Source organism: Lepidochelys olivacea (genome assembly GCF_965140295.1).
Source record: "Lepidochelys olivacea isolate rLepOli2 genome assembly, chromosome: 1".
Taxonomy (NCBI): domain Eukaryota; kingdom Metazoa; phylum Chordata; order Testudines; family Cheloniidae; genus Lepidochelys; species Lepidochelys olivacea.
The window spans coordinates 219,143,950-219,166,931 of record NC_140411.1 but is presented as its reverse complement, the minus strand read 5'-3'; the positions used below and the strand labels follow the sequence as shown (position 1 = coordinate 219,166,931).

At 48.3% G+C, this 22,982-nt stretch overlaps 2 protein-coding genes across 5 annotated transcripts in view; one reads left to right on the top strand and one right to left on the bottom strand.

Annotated features, from left to right (window-relative positions):
* The first annotated feature begins 1,525 nt into the window (after positions 1-1,525).
* Positions 1,526-6,435, top strand: LOC311514708 (C3a anaphylatoxin chemotactic receptor-like). The gene is made up of 2 exons (XM_084617376.1): positions 1,526-1,616; positions 4,666-6,435. Exon 2 carries the CDS (start codon positions 4,678-4,680, stop codon positions 5,869-5,871), a length of 1,194 nt encoding a protein of 397 aa, XP_084473502.1. The 5' UTR covers positions 1,526-1,616; positions 4,666-4,677; the 3' UTR covers positions 5,872-6,435.
* A 4,184-nt stretch (positions 6,436-10,619) lies between these two features.
* Positions 10,620-22,982, bottom strand: part of FOXJ2 (forkhead box J2) — a 34,374-nt gene continuing 22,011 nt past the window's right edge. For 3 of the 4 annotated variants that reach the window (XM_084616754.1, XM_084616755.1, XM_084616752.1), the window contains exons 4-11: positions 22,164-22,232; positions 21,656-21,796; positions 20,994-21,192; positions 17,332-17,643; positions 15,598-15,699; positions 14,847-15,047; positions 13,829-13,927; positions 10,620-13,226 (exon numbers count right to left, since the gene is read on the bottom strand). In XM_084616754.1, the coding sequence (XP_084472880.1) occupies positions 13,138-13,226; positions 13,829-13,927; positions 14,847-15,047; positions 15,598-15,699; positions 17,332-17,643; positions 20,994-21,192; positions 21,656-21,796; positions 22,164-22,232 (1,212 nt within the window). In that variant the 3' untranslated portion in view covers positions 10,620-13,137. The remainder of the gene's footprint in view (positions 13,227-13,828; positions 13,928-14,846; positions 15,048-15,597; positions 15,700-17,331; positions 17,644-20,993; positions 21,193-21,655; positions 21,797-22,163; positions 22,233-22,982) is intronic. The other variant, XM_084616753.1, reaches the window with a different exon arrangement.

Below are 22,982 nucleotides of genomic sequence, written 5' to 3'. Positions count from 1 at the left end.
TATCAGAAAATACCAAGGTTGGAAGGGACCTCAGGAGGTCATCTAGTCCAACCCCTGCTCAAAGTAGGTCCAATCCCCAATTTTTGCCCCAGATTCCTAAATGGCCCCTCAAGGATTGAACTCACAACCCTGGGTTTAGGAGGCTAATGCTCAAACCACTGAGCTATCCCTCCTCCTGAAATTATGCTTAAGGCATCAAGATCAAGTGCCCAATGTGGGGCTCGAACCCACAGCCCTGAAATTAAGAGTCTCATGCTCTACCAGCTGAACTAGTCAGGCTGTCTGCCTCATTCGATTTTCTCTGCTTGTTTCAGAACAGGAAACAACATCACTAAAAAGAGATGCAAATTCATTTCCTTCCACTTCTGCTGGGGAAAGGGTACAGAGCTTTGCAAAGCTCATCATATTTTTCTTTACTCTTTTATGTAATTTATTTATGGTGATGGGGAGGGAGCTGTTAGGAAACAACATGTTTATATCCACAAAGGGGAAAATGAGGGTGCAGTGTGTTGATATGGGGAGACCTCCTCATTTTTCCCAAGATATGCGCTAAGACATGCACTTCACTTCCCCTTGGCTGCAAATCAAGGATGTGGTCTGGCTTGAGTGAAAGTCACTGGAAGGTAGTAAAGGTATTTTTCATGTGCTGGTCATTCTCATTAGAACCTCATATGCCATCAAGTTACAGACAGGCAGACAAACAAACAGAAATGGCACTGAAGTGAGTGTAAGGTTTTGCACAGACAAACAGAAATACTGTCGAATTGAATGTAAGGCCCCACTGTGCTTGGCCAAGTAGTCTGTAACTTCTCACTGCATGATATTACTGAGGTAAAAAGCAGATTAACAGTAACAAGATTTGACACCTACATGAATCAGAAAGCTGTACTATCTTCAGTGATGCTACTTACAGTAAAAATGGCTAAGGCTATCAGTCCTATGATTCTATGATTCCTCATGCTTCAGAGTGAAATCTTATCATCAGTTGGTGGTTGGGAAGAAATTTCCTTGCGTTGAGGTGCATTATGGGGTTTTGTGTCTTCTTTTTGAGTTTTGTGTCTTCTGTGACACATGGTATTCCAAATTAGATGGTCCAGGTTAATGGGAGTTGGGATATAAGATTAGATGGATCCAATACGCAGGAGACAGTATACACAACCAGGTGGATCAATGTTCTGATCTGCTACACCAGACAAAATAGACCAGTAATGTGATGTGGTCGAGCAGGCTATGGGATACTGAACTAGATGGAGCAATGATCTGTATTATCATGGCAAGAGGCAAGAGACAAAATCTACTGCTTTGATCTCACGCGGTGAGTCCAATTTCCTTATGAAAACTTCTTGTAAGCACCATATTTGTCCACATGCCACTATTGCTTTATCTCAGCAGCATTAGGCCAGATGTTTTGCAGCTCAAGTCATCTGATTACAGAAGTGACTCATTCTTGTCCTTCCGCTTGGGTGCGAAAAATCTTCAAATAATGGATTTAAAGTCAGTTCCTAAACTGACCATATAAGTTTTTCTCTGATGACTCCAGAGCCAGTGCTTAAGACAAGACCTATGATCAAGGTGGTTCTTGCTCCCCAGTCCACTGAGGAATCTGCTGTACCAGGGTATGTACAGAAGGCAGACAGCATTCTATCTCTGTGTTCTGCAATTTCTCTCGGTTGCTCTTTCCCTCCATCTGTTGCTCTTAAAGTGTCTCTCTCTCTCTCCCTATCTTTGTAGTCATTTGTTACTGCCTCCATGCCTTCTTAAAGCATCTCTCTCTCCCTGTGCCTCTCTCTTTTAGGGATCTAGAAAACCTTGGGTGGGAGAGTGTGACAGGACCCTCTAGACGGATTCATCCAGCTCCCTGTCTTGGAGCAGGATTGATTTCAGTGTATATAAAGCATCTTCTTTTGACTATCCACTGTGTAGATTCTAAGAGGCAGCTTGGTCCAGTGGCCAGGGCAGCGTTCTGTCTTGGCTCTGTGTGTGTATCAGCGAAGGAGGTTGCTCCATAGCAGCATTCCCCTCCCCCGCAGGAAGGATAAGGGACCTGCTAGTACAATAAGCAGGACAAGGGTGATCTTTAGCTGGAATAATAATGGCCTGTGATTTGGAGTTGAAGGAGCAGGCTTTTAGCCTCAGCCCTCCAAGGGGTGTGTGGTTTATACAGTAACTTTGCCTTCTGCCTGCACAACTGGGATTTATTACAACTTGACAAGGAATAGTGAGACCTGGGTTCTATTCCCTCTGTGTCACTGACTCCATGAGGGACCCTGGGGATGTCATTTAAAGTGCATTTCTGCTCTGAAAAGCGGCATTGTGAGTCCCACATTGACCGTCTCTCTCAAGGATTTATGTATGTATCAAATGCACTGTGGTGACAAGGAAAACAATGTCCTTTTTTTCTAACTCCCAGCCCAACAAACCTGGGGCTTGTCTTCACGTACAGTGCTACAGGGACACAGCAGCACCGGTGCAGCTGCCCCACTGGAGTGCTCCTTGAGGAGGCTCCTATGCCAATGGGAGAGCTTCTCCCACCTGCATAGTTAATCCATCTCCCCATGAGACAGCAGGTGTGTTGGTGGGAGAAGCTCTCCTATCAATGTAGCGCAGTCTCCACTCGGGGGACTAGGTCGATGTAACTCTGTCGCTCAGGCCTGTGGATTTTTCACAGCCCATTGCGATGCAGTTATACAGATACAGATATAGGTCTGTAGTGTAGACCTTGCCTTCTTCTGGGATCTTGCAATGCACACCTCAAATCTATTCAAAATGCTACTCTTCCTGAGTAGTCTCTCTGACCACGTCACCCCCACACCCACCAGCCCTTTGTTTCCCTCCACTGGCTCTCTCTTCTTCACTGTATCAAATACAAACTACTAGTCTTACTTTGAAGGCAGCTTAGCCCTCCCTTACCAAGCCTTTATTGGCCATTTTCCGCAAGCACCTTCATGCTTTCAGCTATGCTGCCCCTTATCTTGGGAGCAGCTCCCCCATCACAATTCATAGTGTCCCTTCTTAAAACTCACCACTGCTGTGATGCCTACAGATCTCTTGACAATGGGTAGGCAGTTGATGTGGTAAGACTTCTGCTTATTATGTTAACCATTATTGTTTCTCTTGTCCTCCCCTCCTTTGTGTTTCATCCATCTTTTGTTTCAGCGTATGTTACAGACTGTAAACCTTTGGGGCAGGGCCTGTTTGATTTTTATTGTGTGTGTTCAGTACCTGATTGGAGCCTAGTTGCTAGTGTAACAGAAATGCATATGATGATGATAATAATAACAACAGAATCACACTGGGTTCTCTCCTTCTCTTGCTTCACCAGCAATAATAAAGATGTTGCATGCTGAATTAGACCCTTGGTAACCCCTGTGCAACTTCACTCTCTTCCGATCATGCCCTCAGTGATACTTCTGCAACCTGATGCTTTGGGTTTGGCATCGGTCTAACTGCCTGGAACTTGTAAACAATTCTGTTAATGCACAGGAAGAAATAGAATTAAGCTCCCTTTCACTGAGCTATCTTGACTCTGCTTGGGGAACATGAGTAAAAAGCTGTCAAAACTGTTTTAGTCATTCAAGTGAGTAAATCTCGCTCTGAACACATCCAAGGGTTGAGGGAGAGGTGTTGTTTTTACATTGCCGCTTTTCAGAGTAAAACTGTACTTTAATCTCTCTGTGCCTCTTTCTTCATCTAGAGAGAATCATAGAATCACAGGACTGGAAGGGACCTCGAGAGGTCATCTAGTCCAATCCCCTGCACTCATGGCAGGACTAAGTACTATCGAATGACACTTTTTCACTCATGTAGAGGTCTTTGAGATCTATGGACAAGAAGTACCAAGTACTGTTATTACTCCATATTCCAATTTCTCTCCTTCTCTCAATATCCCTCTTTATTTACCTGTCTTTTTCTATCCATCAATTTCTTACTCTTCATCCTGTGTCTCTCCTTCCTTGGAATAGTGGGGGTTGGGAGATGCTCAGGATTAAGCTGCTAGGAAAGCAGGGGAGAAGGAAGGTTTACACAAGACTTTTGCTGGAAATGTCCCCTTCTGTATGGAATCGCTGACTCCACTGTTCTAGTTGTAACATCATGGAAACAGTTGCAAACCAGAGGCTCATGGGAATACAAAAATTGCTTTCAAGGCATAAACCTCACCACCCGAGAGAGGGAACCACTTCTATTTTAAAGGAAAGAGGAACTAAGACTAAGTTTTTGCAGTAAAGGAGAGAATTATTTATATTTTATAGAGAGTTAAAAGGAGATGAGGAGGGACAGCTGGAATTAGGGTGACCAGGAATGTAAATAAAGGATAATCTCTGCTAAGGATAGTGCTGGCATTAAAGGCTATTTTGGACATAGGAGAATCTGAGTACACCAACATTTACACTGTGGCACTATGACCCCTTCTCGTGGCTAGACCACATAGAGATGTATGATTTGGCTACAGCCTTTGCACTAATACAGCCAGGTCTTCCTGCTCAGGCAGTAGGGGGGACTTGTGCTGTCATATTTATAGCTTCTAGGTTCAACCTCTACTCCTGACAAGCCACACAAAGATGTTTTGATACATACAGAAAGCATAATCTTGGGGTTGGGCACATACAGCTGGCAATGGGGTGTGTTAATGGTATAGCAAATGATCTTCTATTTTTTTGCCACCAGTATCTAAAGACTATGTCTCTGCTCCTGAGGAGTAACAGCACCTACAAGCCAGATGATGGTGCCACGCTACAGTACGCACCAGAAATAATTTGTTCCTTAATTATCTTCATTGTCACCTTTATCCTGGGTCTCCTGGGCAATGGCTTGGTGATCTGGGTGGCTGGCCTGAAAATGAAGCGGACCGTGAACACTGTGTGGTTCCTGCACCTTGCCATGGCTGACTTCCTGTGCTGCATGTCTCTGCCATTCTCCATCATTCACCTGATCCTCCATGAGTACTGGCCATATGGCCACTTCCTCTGCAAGGTTATCCCATCAGCCATCATCCTCAACATGTTTGCCAGTGTCTTTCTCCTCACTGTCATCAGCATTGACCGGTGCTTGATGGTAATGAAACCAGTTTGGTGTCAGAACCACCGTACTGTGAGGCTTGCATCAGTGATGTGTGGTTGTATCTGGCTCCTGGCCTTTCTTATGTGCTGTCCTGCCTTCCTCTACCGTGAGACCTTCACAGATGAATTCGGCAAAACTGTGTGTCATTATCAATTTGGAGATGGTAGGGATTATGGAGATTATATGGATTACGGGAACGGGAATGATTCAGCGTTGAGCTCTGGCATATCCCTAGATGAAAATCCTGTTGGTTTCTCCAGTGCTGATATTTCTAGCAGCCTTTACAATGATACTGACTTACTGGGGAACTTGAATGATTACTTCTCCTACAGCAGTCGGCCAGCCACCCTACTGACCATCAGTATTACCAGGATTGTTTTTGGCTTCCTCCTTCCCTTTAGCATAATTGCAGCTTGCTACATCCTTATTGCCGTCAAGATGCATGGAGCCCGATTTACCAAACCCCGTGGTAAGACCCTGCGAGTGATCCTGGTTGTGGTAGTAGCATTCTTTGTCTGCTGGGCTCCATTTCACACAGTTGAGGCACTGTCTCTCCTAGCTATGCCAGGCACCAGATTTAGGGAGACAGTGGCACTGTGGGACCACCTCTCTACAGCACTAGCCTATGCCAACAGCTGCATCAACCCTTTACTCTACGTATTTGTGGGGCGGGACTTCAGGCGGAAGGCACGCCAATCAGTGCAGGGCATCTTGGAGGTCGCCTTCAACGAGGAAGTTACACGCTCCACTTCCTACTCACGGGACAGGACCAAGACTTCAGCAGACAGGGATATCAGCAGCAACACCCTCTAAAATGGGGATTCCAGACAGCACTGCCAGGGCAGGAGGAAGACATTTGCCCCTTCCATGGCTGTGACTTTTTGCTTGAGGACAGCAGAGCCAGAACAATGAGTTTGACAATAATCTGTATGGGATGCCCCTGGGGACTGGGGCAGTTCAGAACAGGCCAACCTCCCCTTTAATAGCCTCCTAAAGAGAGGGGAGATTGGCCTATTCTGAACTGAATCTTCTGATGGGACACACAAGGGAAGCAGAGAGCCCCCTATCTGAGAGAGAGAAGTGCACTTGTGAGAAGATGTGTGGTGGAATTATGCAGTTACTCCTTGACATTACTAAATAAGAATGTGGTTGCAGAATATCTATGTACCACATTTATTAAGCATGTATCACATCATCTGTGCCTGCTAAATTACAGGGAGAAGATACTTTGACATTTCTCCTTGGAATTTGTCATCATACCTTTCCCTACCCTTAACTCTTCTTCAGCTGGGACACTGAACTTTTTCACAGCAGTGCCCAGCAGGAGTGCACTCTGGGAGTGCTAGTTTTCCTCACAACAGTGCATTGTAGCAGACATCCCCTACCTGCTCATCAGCAATGGAAGCTGCCTTTCATGGCAATATTCTTAGGGTCTTTCAGTTTCAGTTAGTCATGGCCTTTCTCCTGTCCTCCTACTATTCCTCCTACTATTCCTGTCTCCAAAGGGCCACTTCTCTTATTTTCCATGCCAGCTCAAGGAGAGTTTCTACATCTCAGCTAATACATCACTGCACAAAATCAGTAACTGGGGCATAAGGGGCAATTTTCAGAAAAACGAACCTCATGCTGTGGACATGGGTTCATTAGAAATAGGACCCTCCTTTATGGCTTTAGAAGGTCCCCTTGATATTACAGCCTGAGATACAGTGATAAGGTAGGTCCCACTAGTCATGGAGATGTCCCTACTACATCTAAAGCTGCTGGATACCCAAGCAATCAGAGCAGAGGTTGCCATCCAGCATGTAACCCTGAGCAGGCTGGAGCTGGGTCACCCCTTCTGTAAAATTTCAGAAGGGAGATGGCTCTGAAAGTGCTGTGTCTGAATTCAAACTGTATGCTTCCATTAGACACAAGAAAGGACTGAGAGATATGGAAGGAAGTGGCCACACAAATACACACAGTGCTAGAAATAGTCATGCACACAAAGAGCCATAGATTCACAGATTCATAGATATTTAGGTCAGAAGGGACCATTATGATCATCTAGTCTGACCTCCTGCACAACGCAGGCCACAGAATTTCACCCACCACTCCTACAAAAAAAACTTCACACCTATATCTGTGCTATTGAAGTCCTCAAATCATAGTTTAAAGACTTCAAGGAGCAGAGAATCCTCCAGCAAGTGACCTGTGCCCCATGCTACAGAGGAAGGCAAAAAACCTCCAGGGCCTTCCAATCTGCCCTGGAGGAAAATTCCTTCCCGACCCCAAATATGGCGATCAGCTAAACCCAAGAGCCAGTTGTTTTCTTCAGTGCAAAATCTTAGAGAGAGACCAAAGCCACAGTTCTGATCAGATATAAACTTCTCCAGTGCTCAGACGTGCAAAGTAAAAGATGCATATGGAAAAGATTTAAAGCAAGGGAGCACTGTCTATACACGTGGACACTATCATGACTCCCAAGTCTCTGAGTGAAGATAAATGCTGCACCAAACAGTGGTGACATCATGATAGGGGTCTACTATACACCACAAAGCAGGAAGTGGGATGGATGAGGCATTTTTAGAACCATTAACAGAAATATCCAAAACATGAGACTTGGTAACAATGGGTGATTTTAACTACCCAGATATTTGTTGGGAAAGTGACCCAGCAAACCACAAAATTCCCTAAGTCTTGGAATGTATTGGGACATCTTTTTGTTTCAGAAGGTGGAACAAGTAACAAGTGGGGCAGCTATTTTAGCCTTGATTCTGACTAACAGGGAGGAAATTGTTGCAATCTGAAGGTAGAAGGCAAACTGGGTGAAAGTGATCATGATATTCGAGATTTCCTGATTCGAAGGAAAGGAAGGAGTGAAGCAATGGACTTCCAAAAAGCAGCCTTTAACTAACTCAGAGAACTGGTAGGCAGGGTCCCCTGGGAAGAAAATCTAAGGGAAAAGGAATGCAGCAGAGTTGGCAATTTCTTAGAGAGACAATATTAAAGGTACAACTGCAAATGATCCTGATGGAAGGAAATATAGGAAGAATAGTAAGAGGCCAATATAGCTCCATCAGGAGCTCTTTAATGACCTGAGAACCAAAAAAGTGGAAACATGGATAAATTGCTACGGATGAATGCAAAAGAATAGCACAAGCATGTAGGAGCCAAATCAAAAAAGCTAAGGCACAAAATTAATTACACCCAGCAAGAGACATAAAAGGCAATAAGAACAGGTACTACAAATGTATTAGGAGCAAGGGAAAGGTGAAGGAAAGTGTAAATCCACTACTTAGTGGAGAAGGAGAGCTAATAACTGAGACATCAAAAAGGCAGAGGTGTTCACTGCCTATTTTACTTCAGTCTTCACTAATGAGGTTAATTGTAAGCCAATATTTAGGAAGGGGCAAGGAACTCAAGCTAGAATAGGGAAAGAACACATTAAAGATTATTTAGGTAAGTTGGCTGTCTTCAAGTCAGAAGGGCGTCACAAAATTCAAGTTAGGATATTTAAGAAACTAGTTGAAGCAATCTTTGAACTGCTAGCAATTATCTTTGAGAACTCATGGAGGGCAGGTGAGGTCCCAGAGAGCTGGAGAAGGGCAAACATAGTACTTATATTTAAAAAGGGGAACAACAAGGACTCAGGGGATTATACACCAGTTAACCTAACTTCAATATCTGGAAAGACACTGGAACAGATTATTAAACAATAAATTTGTGAGCACCTAATGGATAGTAGGGTGGTAAGTAACAGCCAACATGGATTTGCCAAGAACAAATGATGCCAAACTAACCTAATTTCCTTCGTTGACATTGTTACTAGCCTAACGAATGGGGGGCAAGGGAGGGATAGCAGTAGACGTGATATATCTTGATTTTAGTAAGGTTTTGACACAGCCCCACATGACATTCTCATAAGCAAACTAGGGAAATATGGTCTAGATTAAGTTACAATACAATGGATGCACAAGTGGTTGAAAGACTGTACTCACTCAAGGAGTTATCAATGGTTTGCTGTCAAAATGGTGTAGGGAATGGAAAATATCTCATGGGTAAACACTGGGGGTCAGTCCTGGGTCCGGTGCTATTCAATATTTTCATTAATGGCTGGGATAAGTGTGCTTATGAATTTTGCAGATGATATCAAGCTGGGAGGGTTGCAAAGACTTTGGAGAACAGGATTAGAATCCAAAATGACCTTAACAAATTGTAGAATTGGTCTGAATTCAACAAAATGAAATTCAATCAGGCAAATGCTTCATTTAAGTAAGAAAAAAAAAAGTACTTCATTTAAGAAAGAAAACCCAAATGCACGCCTATAAAAATGGGAATAACTGCCTACATGGTAGTACTGTTGAAAAGGATCTGGGGTTATAGTGGATCACAAATTGAATACGAGCCAACAATGTGAAGGCTAATATTCTAGCATGTATGAACATGAGTGTCGTATTTAAGACACAGGAGGTAACTGTCCCATTCTACTCCGCCCTAGTAAGGTCTCAAGTGGAGTACTGTGTTCAGTTTTGGCCACCACAGTTTAACTACTTACTGTGGTACGTAACCTATTGCTTAAATCAGCCTCTGTACCAGTTGACTGGAGGAAACCTAATGTGATGCCAATTTTTAAAAAGGGTTTAAGAGGTGATCCTGGACATTACAGGCCAGTAAGCCTAACTTTAGTACCAGGCAATTAAAGAACAGAATTAGCAAACACACAGATGAACATATGTTGGGGAAGAACCAACATGGCATTTGGAAAGAGAAATCATGCCTCACCAATCTACTGGAATTCTTGAAGGCATCAACAAGCACATGGACCTGGGTGATCCAGTGGCTACAGTTTACTTGGACTTTCAGAAAGCCTTTGATAAAGTCCCACACCAAAGTCTCTTAAGCAAAGTAAGTTGTCATGGGATAAGAGGGAAGGCCCTCTCATGGATCAGTAACTGGTTAAAAGACAGGAAACAGCGTAGGGAATAAATGATCAGCTTTCACAGTGGAGACAGGTAAATACTGGGGTCCCCCCAGCATCTCTGGTGGGACCAGTGCTGTTCAACATATTCTTAAATGATCTGGAAAAAAGGAATAAACAGTGAGATGGCAAGGTTTTCAGGCAATACAAAAATCACTCAAGATAGTTCATTCCAAAGCTGAATGCAAAGGGTTACAAACTGGGTGACTGGGCAACAAAATGGCAGATGAAATTCAATGTTAATAAATGCAAAGTTATGCAGTGCAGTGACAGGCAGATAATTAAAAATACAAACATTTCCCATTACATTTTGGGTAGTTCCATGCTGCCTTTCTGCTGTGCATCATGCAATGGACAGAATGAACAGGCTGAGACTGACTGATCTACATGAAGTGTAAAGATTCAACAGTGCAGCTCTTTCACTGTCTTCCCTACAGAGGGTCTTGATTTCATATCTGACTTTGGTGCAGGCATCTACAATAGCTCCTCCTCTCTCTCCAGGCTATGCAGGTAGGAGCCAAACCCTAACAATAAAGTTGATAAATCTTGTGTTTCGCCCGACCAGCCGCCACTGAAAAATAATTCAACACCAGCACCAAAAGGGTTAAACCATAAACATTCACTTTTTCTTTTTATTAAGAAAGCATGCACAAAAATAAACTCGTGAGGCCACACCCCTTCTCCTCTCTCCTTGACACAAAGCATCATGGGCCACACCAAAGTGCAAGGGGGTGCAAGGGACTCCTCTCACTTGCAGGCTGATCTCCTTTGACTGCATCCCTTCACTCCTGACAGGCTATGTCACCAGCTTGCAGTGCAGTTCCAGTGCGAAGCCCTTTGACTCCACGAGTCCAATCCGATGCCATCTTGCCCACAAATGATGCACGATATTTCAGGGGTGGGGGCAAGGCTAATTTGCACACTGACCGGCATATATTTACATATGCAAATGATGCACAACTGAATATGCAAACAAGGCAAATGAATATGCAAGTGAGGAGCACTTGACTATGCAAAGGAGCCATCTTGGTTTGTTTTCAGGGTTCTCTGAAAGGCCAAACGGCCTTCTGAATGACTTCCATGGGCCCGGCTCTTGGGAACATCCCCTGCAAAGCACTGAGTGGCACCCGGAGGGAGGTCATCTCTGCTGCTCTGTGCCACAGAAACCCAACCGAACACGGCTTCCTGGTCATATCATTCCCATCCTGGGCAGCAGAGGGAACCGCTGGCTAACTCCATGCTGAAGCCGACTCTGGGATTCCCCACTCCTCTTGGGAATGCTCAATGATGACCACGCCCACTTAAAAAAAAACAACAACAAAAAACAGTACCCCCCCACCCGCCCCTCAAATCCAACGAGACTGTCCATCTTCCCGACAAAGATCCAATTGGTTTATCTCAACAGCAAATTATAAAGCGATGCAAAATTATTTCCCCCACCCTTGGCATGTTGAGTCCCCATGATGGTTTGCTTCCAACTTGGTTCCCCTCACCGATAAACAGGGGCTAGGGAGTTACAAAATAGAAAGAGGAAACAAGAGGTTTGACAGAACAGAGCCACGCTAGAAACAGGGGGACAGCCAGGGGACACAACTGGGGGGACGGCAGCTAAACACTCATTCCTGCTTCAACACGGCTTCCCCATCCTGCTTTGCAAGTGCTCACACAGAGACTGGATTTTGGGATGTGCTAACTCTTCACCCGCTCTCTCTCCAGCTGACCTATGAGTGGCCTGACCCATCCTCCCCATTCCTCCCTTTGGCTGTGCAGTTTAAATATCTGCCCCACACCTCCTGTCCTGTCATTTGTGCTTCTGAAACATAACAACTGTGAAGCCTCACACCTCTTCAACCGCGGGGGGGGAACACGGACGGACGACACACTCCAATCTCTAACCCACAAGTCCCCAAATCTTCCTCAACACAGAGCAGTGGCTTCTTCTTTTTATCCTTGGTTCACTCCTGAAATGGAAATCACCCACTGTGTATTTATAACTATGCAGACAAGACTCCCTTTGCCTGCATCCTTACACCACAGGCAAGGACAGCCTCCAAAGAAATTAAGGGGGGGAATAACTAACAGAACAAGAACTGAGGGGTAGGGGGAGTGATTCCTAATTTGTATGTGTCTTCTTTGGATATGCAAATAAAAGCTTCACTATATTTTTATGGAAGGTGATGGGGCTGCGGGAGGGGAAAGGTGACGTTAAAAGCCTTTGGGGAATTCTATTTGATGTGCTGTTCCCGATCCCCCCAGTGCTGGTGCAAAATACACCTGCTAAGCTTCCCCTACTTGACAGGTGGGCTTCACATTCCCAGGGACTGCAAAAGTCAGCATAGAAAACAGGTCAGGGTTCCCGCTGATCTCCTTACAAATGGCAATGGTCTCTGAATCCCAAATGCATCTGTGCTAGAAATTCTCCTTTTTCTGCACTCAGGGCCTTCCTCTCCCAGCTCGGCCCAAATCCCAGCTGTATCTCATCCCCATAGAGATTTTGCTTTCTTTATATTCAGGGTCTTCCTTCCTTCTCTTGCCGTCCCTTGCTGGTGTGAGAATGATCACGGAGCTAAAATCACCCCTCCAGTGTCCCTTTGAGCCCCTGACCTTTACAACATTTACCAAACAACATAATTACAGGCTCCCAGGGTCCACTAGGCTCTCTCACTCCGGTAGCCAGTACAACAGATTCACCGGCAAAAAGGGATTGTTAAACACAAAATGAGGGAGGCAGAGAAAGATGCTCTTGAGGTTTCGGCCTTCTGAGGTCTTGTCATGGCATCAGGGAGCCATCTCTCCACCCTCCGCCCCACGCAGGGCACCACGCAATGTGGGGGAGCCGATCTGATGTGTCCGAGGCCAGTGGGGGAGAGCCGTGCTCGATTACTGATAATAATAATAATAATAATGAAGAAGAAAAGAAAAAAAAGAAGGTAAAACAGGACGCAAGGAAGGATTATCTTCGGCAGCATCTTGCGGTGGCTTCTCTGGCGCAGAGAGAGAATATATATCTATATACAGGCAAGGCAGGGAGGCCAGGGCAGCTGGACCTGCGACCTTTCACCCCATGCCCCCCTTCCCTCCCAGGTCCCTCACAAGGGACAGGCTCTCGAGTCTGTAACGCGCTAGGTGATCAAGTCCCAGTCAAAATCGTCGGGGATTTCCTCATTGGCGCCTGGAGGAGGGACTGGAGGTCGGGGGACCAGATGGTGAGCTGAGTGGAGGGGGAAGAGGGAGAAAAAGGGAAAGAGATGGTTAGCGGAGAAGTCAAGCTCTGTCCTAGTGGGTTCTTGGGAACAATAAAAGGGGAAGGACTCAGCTGGCGTGAACTTCCCCAGAGCAGTGACCTGCCAGGACACATTCCCTCCCCCCGGCAGCACACGTTTCCACCCCAAGACAGTGTCCTATCAGTGTCCAGATTGGGAGCAGGGGCTCAGGTGATCTAAGGGTAACTGCAGCAATGGGAGATTCCCCATGAGCTGCCCTCAACAGTGTTCAGTCAGCATCTAACTAAGGCCTAAGGAGTCTGGCAGCATGAGCTCCCTCACAGCAGTGCCCAGTGAGCACCCAGCTGTGGGAAAGTGGTGTGACGGGGCAACGAGATGGGGCGGGGGCGGTGAGAGGAGTCGGGCAACTGAGCTTGCTCTCACCAGTGCCGTGGCAGTGTCCTGCTGCGGGACCTCCTGCAGTCTAGGCTCCCTCAGCCCTACTCCAGCTCTCTGACAGAGAGGGGAAAGGCCCTGCTAGAATGTGCTGCTGGACGGCTGAGACAGCTGGGGTGAGAGTTGTATTACATGTCATCATTTCACCACTTACCTGGGCGATTATACCCTGGATTGTCCTGGGTGGAAATCTGGTACATAGGAGATGGCCCAGAGAAGAGATGGGGAGGCTGTGGCTGACCATAAGAGTTCACTGCCAAAGGAAAGGGAAAAGAACCATCAGTGATCCCCTCAGCCAGCTCGCCTGGCACTGACTGGGCGTCGCAGCTCAGCCACAGAACAGACTGACTGACACGCTCCAGGGAGAATCAGGAAGTGTTCAGTGGACAGGCCCTGACAACGTGTTACAGCTCAGCCATGGTACCAAAACCATATTGTTATTCTACTGGGTTAAAGTGGGGAATTTTGGCCCATCACCCCCTTCCTAGACATGTCCCAAGTCGGGTCAAAATCAAGCTGCTGCAAGGCCATGATCTCTCCTCACTGCCCTTGTCCGCTCCTCATAGAGCATCATCCGACTCTCTCTCCTACCACAGGATCTTCAGTGCAGGGGAGACCATCTTCTTCTCTCTAGCTCCTACCATCTGGAACAGCCACTCTGGCACCTCTCCACAGACCATCGACAAAACACCTCTCACCTCCTCTTTTTGCCTGTGTGCTTTCTAATTGCTTTCTGTCTGGGTTATTGGCTGCTCAACCACACATACCAGATAATGCCTTCACACCACTATGCACTGTGTTATGAGCACATACATCCCCATCTCTCCTGTACTAAACTCTCTAGAGCCAGGTAGGACCAGTGCTTCATTTGTGCCAAGGCTGGTCAGGCCTGAGCCCCGGCATGTCTGGGCTTGCCACGTTAGTTATAAAAGTAAAAAAATTGCTTGAGTTCCGGCACCTCTTTCATTACAAATTAAGCACTGGGTGGGACACAGTCCGTATGAAAGACACTGACGAAGTCTAAGTGGTTTAGAGCAACATAGCATGGGGCTGTTCAGTGCCATGGTGCTTGGCATGGTGACAAGGTGTCCAGCACCTCTACACAACTGGGAATCCGTCTCACCCATTTGCATGGCATCTTGGGTCCCCCTCCTACCCACCCTGCTGTGTACCTTGGTTCATGGACTGTTCCTGCTTGCCACTATTCAGGGCGCAAGAATCAGAGATTCGGGGAGGCTGCTGAGGGCCCCCCAGGTGAGGGAGCTGACCAGTCTGGGTGAGAAAGTGATTGAGGGAGTCGCAGAGGTTGGCAATGTGGTGCTGATCCAGGGTCCAGTTCTTCCGCTCAGCCTGGCGCAGGCTCTCCATCAGCTCTGCAAGGGCAATGGGGGGGATGAAATCCAGTTACTGCATGCATCGTGCGCCCTCCCCTTGCCTAATCCCTAACCCTCTGGGTACTCCCCTGGGAATCCTCCTTTCCTCATACTCAAGGGCTCACCATTTCCTTTCTCACCGCTGTATCCCCTCAGAGAGTCCCTTTCTTCACACTCAGGGCTTCCCCACCCCATGCGCACCTCTAATCTCTGCTGTGCACTCTCTGGAGAGCTGCTTTTTTCTATTCGCAGCATGATGTCTCTGACACATGAGTGGGACAAGCAGCAGCAGGGACTGGGAAGCCATTCATCTATCTTCTAGCTGCCCCCATCACTGCTGTATCTGAGGGCCACAAAAATCTTGAGTGGATTTCTCCTCCCCACAATCCATGAGGCAGGGCAATGCTATTATCTCCATTGTACAGATGGGAACTGAGGCCCAGAGAGGCTGAGTGACTTCCCCCAGGTCACACAGGAAGTGTGTGGCAGAGCAGGGAATGGAACCTGGGTCTCCCACTGGGCCAAGCAAGAGGTGGGATCTCCTACTGACCTGAGAATTGGGAGTGTTCAATGCTAGACCAGTTCAGCCGGTTCACCATCTTGAAGCTTTCCTTCAGGGAGTCAATGTTGGAGCACCACTCAGGGGGGAATGCTGGAAAGCCAGGCAGACAAGTCAGTTACAAGGAAGTAACACCCCTCTTCTCCCACCGGTCCCGGGTTAACAATGGTGCCAGGGGCGCCAGGCCCACCCACAAAAAGTGGCCTTGGCCCAGCCCACTCCACTTGTGCTGCACCCTCAGCTGCTGGCTCCTCTCCACCTCTGGCCCCTCTTCCCCCCACCCTTCACCGCTAGCTCCTCTCTGCCAGCCAGCCCAGGGCTTCTCTCCACCCCTTGCCCTGCCCACCGGCTCCTCTTCATCCCAGCTCCTCCCCCCACCCACTGCTCACTCCTCTCGGCTGACCAACCGGCTGAGTGCCCCTCTCGGGCCCCGGTGGCTGCCTGCCAGTGACAGGGGCAGAGAGGAGCCCTCAGCCTCCACCACTGCAGGCACCAGTGCCAGGAAGGCAGGGCCGGGTGGGGCCCCGGGGGACAGGACCACTCTGTGCTCCTGAGCTTCAGCTGTCCTGCTCCCTAGCACTCTGTTGGGAGGGGGGAATCCCTGCTCTGCGCTGGCTCAGCAGGGCCAGTGAGTGCACCCAGGGGGCAGGGCGTGGGGGAGCGGGTCTGTGGGAGGGTGCTGGGCTATGAGGAGGTGGGGGCACTGGGCAGTGCGGGAGGCTTGTGTGTTTTGGAGTGCTAGGCAGTGGGGGGTCTGTTGGGGGGGCATTGGGCAGTGGGGGAGGTCTGTGTGTGTTGGGGTGCTGGGCAGTGTGCGGAGGCCTGTGGGGGGCACTGTGTAGTTGTGATGGTGGGGCAGAACACTGGGCAGTGGTGGGTGGCGGAGATCTGTGTGTGTTGGGGTGCTAGCAAGTGGGGGTTCTGTGTGGGGTGCTGGGCAGTTGTGGTGGGGCTGTGGGCTAGGGGGCGCTGGCAGGGGTGGTGGTGTGCAGGGCGCTGTGCATTTGTGGTGGGGGGTGGCGTTGGGCATAAGGACTCTGGGGGGTGCTGGGCATAGGGAGTCAAATGGGTGTTGGGTGGGTGGGCCTTGTGGCACGGCATGGGCCCGCCCCTGAGGGGAAGGGGCAGGCTGGCAACACAGAACCGGGCAGGCCAGTGTGCATCTGGCGACTGCTGGTTTGTAAACAGTGCCTTGCACCGGGATGGGCAGAGCAAGACCGCCCCTGCCATGCCATGACCCATTTCCCCTTGCCAGCCCTTTGCTCCGGGACCAACCTCCCCTTGCCATGATCCACTGCCTCCAAAGGGGTCCACACATATGTTTGGCACCGCGTCCACAAAAGGTTAATCCGGCCCTGTCTTCCACCCATGTAACACAAAATAAACAGAACCTGGCCCTGTCCATTACTTGCCAAAGACCCTAAATTTGCACTGGACAGAAATTCAGCTTCCCTGGTCATTCAGTGCTCAACCCCCCCCTTATTTCTGCACCCCATGCCTTGTGGGGCTGGGTCCCCCTCTGCTGGAGGTGAAAGGGGAATGCAGTTTCCAAGTTCACTCAGACCTGAGTTTCAGCCTCTCCCCACCCTTTGTATCTCATCTTCTGAAGTGCCTGGGTGCTGCTGTGAGGGAGCTCACCACAGGAGCCCTGGGCACCCTACCGGACCCCAACACTGTCCCAGCCCCCTGTGCCCCCAGCAGCTCCCTTCCTCCCCTGCAGCTCACCAAAGCCAGCGTTGTTGATTGAAGCCTGTGACGGCTGCTGCTGGTGCTGCTGTTGCTGTGGGTGGGTGTGCGCGTGATGTTGCTGGTGCTGGTGGTAACCTCCATGCTGCATCGGGGGTGGGTGCATGGACATCACAGGTGGGGGGCCATAGCCATCGCCACCCTGCTGCTTGCCCCCCTGGGGTGGACAGCCCTCTGGGCTCGGGGTGTGGAGGGGGGGAGCAGCCCCCACTGACGAGGGGCCCTGCGGCTGCTGGTACATGTAGTAGTTGTGATTGGAGGGCTGCATGTCGCCAAGGAGAGAAGAGAAACCTGCAAGGGGGGAGTAACAAAAGTTAAGAGACGTGGGTAAGGCGGCTGTCAAGCTCCAACACCTGCCTGTGTGCGACTTCGTCCCACTGACCCTAATAACGCACTCAGTCCTTCGCGTGCCCTCTAGAGGCTCAAACAGATAGCACATGACCCGAGCCTTTCCAAGTCTAAGTAATGGCCACGTTTCTATTTAGAATCCTAGAACATCAGGGTTGGAAGGGACCTCAGGAGGTCATCTAGTCCCACCCCCTGCTCAAAGCAGGACCAATCCCCAATTTTTGCCCCAAATGGCCCCCTCAAGGATTGAACTCACAACCCTAGGTTTAGCAGGCCAGTGCTCAAACCACTGAGCTCTCCCTCCCCAAGTTTTTCCAAAACTGAACTCATTCTCCTGAAATGTCACATACGCGGGGTTCTGCTGGAGGAGACTGTGTTGCACAAAGCTGAAGTTAGACAAGACATTTAGATGTTTTGTTAGATGTTAGTTTCCTTTTGCGGGTGTGGTATGGTTTTTGTTGTTGTTGTTGTTGCATTTGTAGCTCAAAAGCACTTGGTCTAGAAACTTTGCCGCTTCTCTAATGTAAATAACTAGAGGGTTGCACATTCTGTTGTTTTGGTTGGCTCAGTGCATTGCACACGTCAGAGGCTCCTTGCCTTCCTCCATGCCCTCCATAAACTCCCTGTGTGCCACTATCCCATCCCCTCTTTTTTTAGGACTCTGCAACCCTTCCACACCATTCCCCAAGCCAGGGGCCTCTGTGTACCCCCATGTCTCCTCTCCAAAATATCACTTTCCGCATCCCCTCCCGCCATGCTAGCAGCTCTGTATTTCTCCCGTGGCCCTCGGTTCTCCCACACACTAGAGTACCCCATTCCCCCCCCCACACACACACACCATGCCAAGAATTCTGTGTGAACCCTCATTCCTCCCCCACCCCCTTCTCATTTCTTTTATTTCTGTCTGGGATATGTCATTCAAGGTGTCAACATTTTAAAACTGTATTGGGAAGAAGGGCAAAGCTGAGATGGGGATATTGTTTTGCAGGAAGGTATTAATAACTGCCATCAACTTGTCCTTTGATCTCTAGACAATTACAGAGGTGGCTGAAACTGCTGGATTTGCTAATCAGATACCAGGGGCTCTATGTGCCAGCCATTTTCTCCTTTTCGTTTTCCAGTCATCACCAAAATCTACAGGGTTCTGCCCATTAATGCCTAGAACATTCCCTGAAATCTTGCAATTGATCAGATGCAGCATTCAAATATATTGTGCTACTGACAAACATCCTAACACAGAAATGCCTGCCATCAAGCTGAATGTGAGATCTTGATTTAGCTGGCCAACAAGCCAAACAACCCCAACCCCATCTCAATTTCTCAGGCTTCTTCAGGACACTGTAAAAGTAGCAATTAAAGGGCACATGCACACTTGGTTTTGCCTTCAGAGGTCACCTTTAAGTCACTGTTACGAATGAATAACCTCAATTTTTTTGGTCTGGGTTTTCTAATACTACTCTGGCAGCTTTCATCCTCAAGTGCTCTACAGAGTCTATATAAGGGTCACTCTCACACTGCTGAAATGCAGCTGCCTCTGGGGGGAAGGCAACAACTGTTTAACAGCCACACAACACAGAAGAAGAGACAAAAACTGCCTTCAGCTGAAGCTGTGAAAGGAGTTTAGGACAGCACAAATATTTACCAAGCAGTACTTTGGCATGGAGAATGGAGAGAACACTCCTAGTCAAGATTTTCAGAACTGGCTGCCAAAAGTTAGGCTATGCCCATAGCTTGCCACCTAAATAAGGGGCCTAATTTTCAGAAGAGCTGAGCACTCCGAAACTTCCACTGATTTCAAAAACCCTAACTTGACTGAAAGGGGAGCTTAGTCTCCCTGGCTGGTTCAATCCTTTGGCTCTCAGCTAAGATTGCCAAGGAGGGATTAGCTAGTTTTGGCGATGATGGGAACAGAACGGAGACCAGCCAGACAAGCCACCTGTACCACAATTGTTTTCAGGCAGTAGCAACATGAGCTGAACTTGAGCAATCTAAATGAAAGGCCAAGTATACCCCTGCCAAACCCCCAGAGCTATCCATTCCCTGCAATGGGGCTCCTGACTCAATCATCAGAAGTAGGCTTTGGTTGTACATCTTAACCAAGAGCTGCACCTCTATGGGCACAGCACCCCTGTCGCTGAGGTCAGTACAGACTCAGAGGGGAAAGCACGCCAGCTGAGTCACCAGCACAACTTCTTGCAGCACCATGAGTTTCCCTTTGGTGTCCAACTCTGGACAAAACCTGATGCTGCTTAGCTTATGAGAGCTGCTGGTCTCCCAACAGTTATGGGGTTGGACTTTTTGTACAGCACCGAGCACAATGGGGCCCTCCTCTATGACTAGGGCTTGTCGGCATTATGGTAATACAAACAATAAATCATTATTACTGTTGTCACAGAAGAGCTGTGACTGCACGGAGTCCTTCTGCTTGTAGGTTTGTTTGATTCTGCTAGAGTAGCAGGGTTTGTCTGCAGTGTGGAAAGACTGACTGAAAGTTGAGTGATTATTGATATATGGTAGGTCCTGGTTTCATAATATTGCCCTACCCATACCAGACTGATCTTTTCAAGGATGTCTCTCTTTAAATATAGGGACAGCAAGCTGAAATTGTTCAAGGTTTTCTGAATCCCCTATTCTTGTTGCAAGTGTGACACTGCCCTCTGGTGGCTGTTCCCTGAATCACAGAATCCAGAGGAATTCAAGATGAAAATGGATTAGTAGGTTATATCTTGTCCACTCCACCCTATCCCTTCCTCTACAGTTATTCTCTAGTGCTTTGTCCAGTCCTACTTTTAAGCGACACAAGTGATGGGAACTTGCACCCCTTCCTTTGAAGAGACCCTTCCACAGCCTAATATCATCCCACTACCTTTAGTTTATGCCAAATAATTGTCGGTCTCCTGCGATTTACAACTTGACAATACCTGCACCTTTAGATGGCAATTCATGACCTCAGACCGCCACATATTTATCTTTTCAAGCCTTTCTTCACAAGCTGATCCTTCCAGCCCTTTAGGAATTTTTCTTGCTCCTTCTGACTCAAGATCAGCTATTTTTAAAAATCATTGTTAGTTCTACAGAAAGAGAGAGAAGGGCTGACTCACTGAGAGAGCAGAATTTCTGGACTGCACATTGTGTGTGTGCTGGAAGGAGCTAGAGCATTTGAAAGCAGGGGAACCCTCTTTTCACATGCTGCTAGAAAGAGGATGTGACTGAGAGATGCCGGTAGGGGCATTACTAGGGGCTATCACAGGGGCACAGATACAATGCGCCATACATCTAAGCCAGGTACTCACCGTGCTGGGAAGAGGACGATTTCTCCAGCATGGATTTATAGAGGTTTCGGAAAGACCAGCTCAGGTCCTGGAAGTTGATCTCAGAGTAGGAGAACTTGAAGTCGTGGTTAGTACTGTAGAGCGGGGGTGGCACATCTGCCCCTTCACGTCCCTGCCCTCCTGCCACAGTAGCTGCCACATCCACGGGCCCTGTGCCCTGCTAAAGACCAGACAATGATATGGAAAAAAATATCTAAATAGATCGTTGGCTTTGTAACTTCAGGAATTTGAGGGGGAAGGTAGGGGCTTGCTCCCAGAAAAAGAACACCCAGCAAATCCCATATCACCTGTCTGTCTCCCCCTCAAAATCCTTGCAACTCTCCTACCAGAATGGGGGACTCCATCCTCCTCTCCCTCCCAGGGACATACTAGCTCCAGCTCATCCTCCAGCCACTTCACACCCTAATGGCTTTATCCCTGCCCAGTCTGCTCCTTTCCCCTGTTCCACTTCCTCCCTACTTCCCTCCTGGTCACTGATCTCCCCTCTTCAGCCCACTGTTTCCATTCTTCCCTATGGCCCTCCCCATCACTGATTTACTCTTCCATCTATGTCACCCTATCCCCCTTTCTCCCTTACCCTGTCTCTCACTTTGCCCATCTCCACCCCCTCCTCTGCCGCTCACCTGACTGTAGCTGGCAATGGGTGTGGTGCTCTGCAGCGATAGCTGAGGGGTAGCCTCAGGGGGCAGAGAGGCTTCTGTGCTGACTGGGAGAGCCCCCCGTGGGCTCTTATTCGCCTCTTGTTCTGGGGAGTCCTGTGATAACTGTGAGCAGGGGGACAAAAGAAGAGGCAAGGAAATCAGAAACAGACAGAGAAGGGAAGCAGCAGATGAGAAGCCAGCTCCCCATTGTACAAGCTTCTGCCCTAGGAAAGCAAGGTACTGGCTGTAGTGGAAGAACATTCAAGAGGACAAAGCCACTCTTCAGACAGGACTAGATGGCGCTCTTGGGTGACAGCAACAGAAGCCACATGGTGGGGACAAGAGGAGAATTCAGACTCCATGTTCACCTCCCCACAGACACGTCCTGTTTCCTCAATGGGACCCCAAGCAGGAAAGACTCCCTGCTGGAGTTAAGAGGGGAGTTCAGCCCTCCCCAGTCCCATCTGCTCCCGGAAAGAATCACACTCACATCATCGTCTGGAGGGTGCCGCCTCTTGCGGGAGATATCTGGGCAGGAATCTATTGTCCAATAAGAACCCTGGAAAGAAAATCCAGTGGTGAGAGGAACTCCCTGCTGCAGGATGTTACTGAGACCCACAGAGCAGAACATCAACTAATATATCAATGTCCATGCTACAGTGCATGAGCTAATGCCAGCTGGGCATCAGGAAGATGTTTTCCTCCTGTAGTATAGGACTGCACAGTGAAGTACATTGCTATTGTGGGAATTTCACGCCTTCCTCTGAAGCTCCAGGTGCCAGCTACCCTGAGAGACAGGTCAAGAGAAAACATAAACGAAGGGTCTGATCCAGCATGGCAGGAGATGGCCTAGCCTAGTGCATCCTTTATGCCTGCACACCCCATCAATGTCCTCTGCCTTTCATGGGATTTCTTTGTTAGTAATAAGAGTATAGACCAATTAAGCTATAAGTATCAGAGTGGGCAAGATGACCTAAAAGCATGTTTGCTAGGAAATTTCTGAAGACCCAGTTCCAAACGGTGGTTTGGTGCTTGGCCGGCTGACTCTTGCTCGTGGTCTAACTAATAACATATGTGGGGTTGGGACTTCCCCCCGGTCAGATTGGGAGTCACCTTGGGGATTTTTCACCTTCCTCTGCAGCATGTGGGTACAGGTCACTTGCCAGGATTATCTGGGTATATCTCACTTACTCGTTTCAATGCCACTGCAGGGCCATGGGGCTCTTGTGCACCTCAGTCCCTTCTATTCTCTGCCTGTGGTGCAAACTGGTTTGGTCTCATTTTGATTGTTGGATTTAGCATGCAGGTG

What these genes read in the sequence shown, in the direction of transcription:
- LOC311514708 (XM_084617376.1), top strand. Translation starts at nt 4,678, where the DNA reads ATGTCTCTGCTCCTGAGGAGTAACAGCACCTACAAGCCAGATGATGGT.